The sequence below is a fragment of the Phacochoerus africanus genome, chromosome X (assembly GCF_016906955.1).
Source record: "Phacochoerus africanus isolate WHEZ1 chromosome X, ROS_Pafr_v1, whole genome shotgun sequence".
NCBI lineage: Eukaryota > Metazoa > Chordata > Mammalia > Artiodactyla > Suidae > Phacochoerus > Phacochoerus africanus.
This window is the reverse complement of record NC_062560.1, coordinates 44,471,683-44,477,071: the sequence shown is the minus strand read 5'-3', so window position 1 is coordinate 44,477,071 and position 5,389 is coordinate 44,471,683. Positions and strand designations below refer to the sequence as shown.

At 52.4% G+C, this 5,389-nt stretch overlaps 1 protein-coding gene across 1 annotated transcript; it reads right to left on the bottom strand.

Annotated features, from left to right (window-relative positions):
* Positions 1-612: 612 nt before the first annotated feature.
* On the bottom strand, positions 613-4,893 carry LOC125118019 (CXXC-type zinc finger protein 1-like). Its single transcript, XM_047764195.1, is given in 11 exon segments — positions 613-759; positions 836-988; positions 2,099-2,195; positions 2,411-2,460; positions 2,795-2,905; positions 3,007-3,214; positions 3,592-3,755; positions 3,887-3,994; positions 4,135-4,160; positions 4,792-4,851; positions 4,854-4,893. Coding segments are annotated over 11 exon segments (1,164 nt in total).
* Positions 4,894-5,389: the final 496 nt, after the last annotated feature.

The following is a 5,389-nucleotide window of genomic DNA, read 5'->3' as shown; positions in this document are numbered from 1 at the left end:
CCTCTGACCTGGGGAATATGAACAATTAAGTACACAGAAGTTCATCAAAGTACACTAATCAGGTGCCAACTACATACCTGATGGCCTGGAATGGGAAACTGCGGGGAACAAGGATCACTGCACCCCCACGGTAAGGTCACATCTCCCTTGACAGAAGAGGACCCACAGAGCACAGCGAGCATCCCTTCACACCTACCCCTGAAGGTGCACTGCAGCCCATCCCCCAAGTGCACTGTAAGTCACCACCATCGGAGGTTTGGAAGTGGGTTTGTGGATAGAGAAAGGCTTAGGGGCCATCAGGGGATAGTAAAATCTCTTGCTCTTCTACTAAAGTTTTTAAACAAAACTCTGGTTAGTGAGTGAAGAGGGCAAGGCAGATCTCCTGGCCCCACCCAGGCTTGGGAAAGAAAGAGACAGGATAGAGGAACAGACAGAAACCCCAGCGGAATTTTGAGAACCAGCCCACCTGGAGGAGGTGTAAACAGAGACACTAAACAGGGGACAGAAAAACGCTGAGATGCCCTGAGAAAGACATGGTTAGAAGAACTGGTGTGTAAGCAATTCATGGAATGTCTCCCTTGCACAGGGTACAGGACCTCAGGTAAGCAGGGCTCAGCTATCTACTTTGGAGCGTAGGTCACTGGTGAGCGGGTCATGCTGGATTGTCTGGTGAAGCATCAGGCCCAGCAGCCCTGCCCGATTCGTCATGGCTGTGCGCACCTTTTGCTCCTGCTCAACCAGCTCTTCCAGCTTTTGCAACTGTAGGGGGGGAGTGTGAGAGAGGGCTTTGAGGATCCCACCCCACCCCTCTGCCCCACTCAGACTTGGAGCCTACCGCGCGCACACGCTCCAGGTCCACTTCGGCACGCCTCAGCTTCTCCCAGCAGTAGTGGTGGTTGCACACGCTTTTGGGGAGGCGGCAGAAATTACCAGTGACCTCGAAGACATTGTGCACTAGTGGGCAACCACACACCTCGTCATCTGATACCTGTGGGGAAGAATGAAAGATGATGAGGTACAGAGGAGGGTGATCAGGCAGGCAGGATGAGAGGAAGAGGGGAATGGAGGGCAGGCAGGAAGGAGAGGAATGGGGAGTGACCTGGCAGGAGGAGAGAGAGGAATTCAATGATTAGGTAAAGAAGAGGGCTCCCAGGAGTTCCCCCTGTGGCTCAGCGGATTAAGAACCCAACTAGTATCCATGAGGATGCAGGTATGATCCCTGGTCTCGCTCAGCGGGTTAAGAATCTGGAGTTGCCATGAGCTGTGGGGTAGGTTGCAGATGCGGCTTGGATCCAAGGTTGCTGTTGCTGTGGCTGTGGTGCAGGCTGGCAGGTACAGCTCCAATTCGACCCCTAGTCTGGGAACCTCCCTATGCCTCAGGTGCAGCCCTAAAAAGGAAAAACAACCGAACAAAAAAGGGGGCCAGAAGGGGATGATCAAGCATGGAGAATGGAGGACGAAGTTAAGCAGGGATGTAGGAATGGAGGTGATAGGGCCGGGAGGATGGAGGGGAGTTCTGACGGGGAGAAGTCGATGGATGGGGACTGGTAAAGCGTGGAGGAGGTGAGGAATGAGGCCTGGAGGGTGGAAGATGAGATTCAGGAGATGACAGACAGGGAGAAGGTGATTGGGGCTGTGAAGCAGGGAGAATAAGAGTGGAGGGAAGTCGGAAAGTGAGAAGAGAGGGATGGAGGGTGGCCATGCAGGGATGAAGCGAGGAATGCAGGGTGATCAGACCAGGGGTGGGCAAAGAACGGAGGTTGGGCAAGCCAAGAGAAGGGAAGAATGGGGAATGGCTGCGCAGTGAGGAGCAGAGGAATGAGGGCTGGTCTGGAGGAGGAAGGGAGAATGGATGGAGGGCGGGGTCAGACAAAGTTATGAATAAATAAACAGCAGCCGGGCAGAGAGAAAAGTAAGATTGGGCAATAGGAGGGGAGGGGGGGTCAGGAAAGGGGCTGGTCAGGAGGTATGAAGGCGTTTGGGCAGAAGGTAAAACGAATAGGAGGCAATCAAGCACACAGGACCAGAGGAGGAGGGTGGAAAGTGAGGGAGGAGGGGAGGAATGGAAGGTGATGAGGTAGAGAAGGAAACGTCTCACCTTGGGGTCCTTGGAGTGCTCAGGGCATAATACCTGGAGTCGCTTACAGTACCTCTTACTCTGTGGGTCATAAGCATCACAGAAGAGCCTTGTAGCTCTGGGAAGAAGTTGAAAGTGAGATGCGAAGGGTCAGGAGGAGGGCGGTCCCACTCTGAACCCTGCCCACACTTTGTGCCCAACCCCACCCATACCCTGCCCCTAACCCACCCACCTCTACGTCTGAGCTCACCCACATCCTGCCCTTGACTTTGCCCGCCCTGCTCCTACCCTGTCCACATCATGCCTTTGACCTTGACTAACATCCACACTCACCCCTCAATGCAAGTGGGGTGCATGGCCCCGAAAGATGATTTGCACTCATACTGGAGGGAAAAAAAAAGAGTACAAATGGGGAGGAACTGTGGACACACATCGCATGCCCCTGTCCCAGGACAAAGCCCAAAACAACACATTTGTCCCCTGTGGACCCTATGCTCCCCTCTGCCCAGCCAGTGTTCCCCCGACCCCCGCCACTGGCAGCCGATACCCAATCTTGGCCCTTATACTGGGGATGGAGGAAAAATACAAATGGGTAGAGCCATGGATGTGTGTTGTATTCTCTTCTATAACAAATACCCAGATGCCAAAGCTGCCCCCCACGAAACCCCTCCCAGCCAAAACACTCTTGCCCCATCCGCCCCCAGCCAATGCCCCAACCTTGGCAAAGCAGCGCTCCATGTGGCGCAGGGCAACATGCACACTGATGGGTTGCCCGCAGGAGACACAGAAGATCTGCAGGTCGACACTGTTCCTGCTACGTTTGTTGCTCTGCATAGGACAGTAGAGGGGCCAGTGAAGCAGTGCAGAGGGGAGACGGAGGGGCAAGACACCAGGCACCTTTCTGCTCCACCCTACCCATTCCCACTCACTTCTTCATCTTTGCACACGGTCTGCTGCTTGCCACGCAGAATGATGGCCTCAAGTTCATGGAAATTGCACTCTATGTCCTTCAGGCGAGTCTGGGTGTCCTGCTGCTCACGTTGGATGCGCTCAAGCATTTTCTTGCCATGCTCCTCAGCAACACAGGGGCTCTTCTGCCACTGCTGAATGCGCTGGGGCAGGATCTCATAGATGCGACTGGAAGAAGGGACAGCAAGAAAGGGAATGTTTATGTGAGGGCATCAAAAGAAGAAATGGAGGAGTGACCAAACGGTGAATGTCTGAGACAATGAATGGTAGATGGGTGAATTTTGGTGAATGAGTGGCTGAATGGTGGATGTTTGGGAGGATGGATAGATAACTGGGTGGGCAAGGGACTGTAACAGTGAATGAATGAGTTGGTAGATGGAATGTGGATGGTGGTTCAGTAGGTTGGTGGATGTGAAGGTGGGTGGATGGGTGGGTGGGTGGATCAGGGGTGGAAGGATACATAGATGGGGGGGTGGATGGACTTACAGATGGCAGAGATTATGCCCTACTCCATGCCCTGTGGCTTAACTTTCAGGTGCACTCACTCAGCTGCCAGCTTCATGCCACAGTCATCCGAGCAGTACTTGGAGCCTGGCCGGGAGGGATACACACAGCCAGGTCCCAGGCACTGCCGCATCAAGCCTGGGTCCCTGGCATCCGACTGCTTTGGGTCTTTTGACTTTTCCATGAGCTTCTGCTTCTTCTCCTTCTGTGGGACAAGAGTGGTCAAGGCGGGGGGCAGGGAAATCGATGTCATCCCCCTAACCCTGTAATCCTGCCCTGCATTTCCCCTTCCCCCGACCTCTGCCTACATGTCCCCCATTCCACCATTTCTGTCACCTTCCGCTCCACTTTTTTCTTCGAATTCTGCATTTTCTTCATATTCACTGCCTGCTTCTGCAGTGCAGAATCTAGGAACAGGAACTCCTCAGTGTCATTCATCCAGGGCTGCAGGCCGGGAAGATGCTGAGAAATCTCCCCAACTTGTTTCTTAAATGGTCTCTGGACACTCTCTGCCTCCTCCCAACTCATTGCTGACCATCCCTGCCTTCATTGTCACTTCCATCCATCCAGGGGCCCTGCCACACATTCCTTAGGCTTTGGTTGTCAAAAGTCTCTTATATGGGAGTTCCCGCTGGGGTGAACAGGATCAGCAGCATCTCTGTAGTACTGGGACATGGGTTCGATCCCCAGCCCCGCACAGTGGGTTAAAGGATCCGGTGTTGTGGCAGCCGTGGCACAGGTTGCAACTGTGGCTCGGATCTGATCTCTGGCCTAGGAACTCCAGATGCCGAGGGTTGGCCAAAACAAAAAAACAAAACAAAAAGAGGTCTATGTCGAGACTGGGATTAAAATATACACACTACTATATATAAAATAGATAACCAACAACGACCTACTATACAGCACAGATATACTCGACATCTTGTAATAACCTATAAAGGAAGAGAAGGTATACCTGTATACCTGAAACACAACACTGTAAATCAACTATATTTCAATAATTTTTTTTTTCAAAAACTCATCTATTGGAATTCCCCGATGACCTAGCAGTTAAGGACTCGGCATTGTCACTGCTGTGGTTTGGGTTCAATCCCTGCCCTGGGAATTTCTGCATACTGCAGGCACAGCAAAAAAAACAAAACAAAACAAAACAAAAAAAACAAAAAAACCTCATCTATTAAAATGTGGGAAAAAAGCTTTTAAGAGTTTTAAAAGAAAAAGCATTTCAGAATGTAAAGAGTCTCCCATGCAAAAGTCCTGGTATACATTTTAGTCCTGAGGCAGGTCCTTTTCAGACAACAGCTGGCTATTGTCTGAGGTGCCTCCTTTACTGCCAGTGGCATCACCACCACCCTCTTTTTCTGGCACAGCTCAGACTTCTGCAGTTGAGACAGCTGTGCTTGAGTTCCCCATGTGCCAGTGGGACCATGGCAAAGTCTCTGAGAGTACTAAAGAGCTGAGGGGCAGACCCTCACATGAGCTCCACTCCCCCATCCATCCTGTGCCCAGGATTCACCAGAGACCAGGGATTACAGATAGGGTTCCTGCGCTGATGGGAGGAGGGCTCTGGGTCAGCACTAAGTGGGTGGGGATGAGCTATCCCTGCCCCAACACTCCTGCTTGCCTATACTCCAGGACACACCTGCTACCCAGCTTGCCCTACACGATGAACTCAGACAAGCCATCTCTTCCCAGCCCGCCCAAACACTCATGGCCCCGCCCTTCAGATAGGCTCCACCCACCCTCCTACCCAGCCCAGCCCTCCTAGTCACTCCAAGACCCACGTGCCTGACTCTGTGGTGTTGAACATACTCTGTATCACCTTAAGGTTCCAAGGCG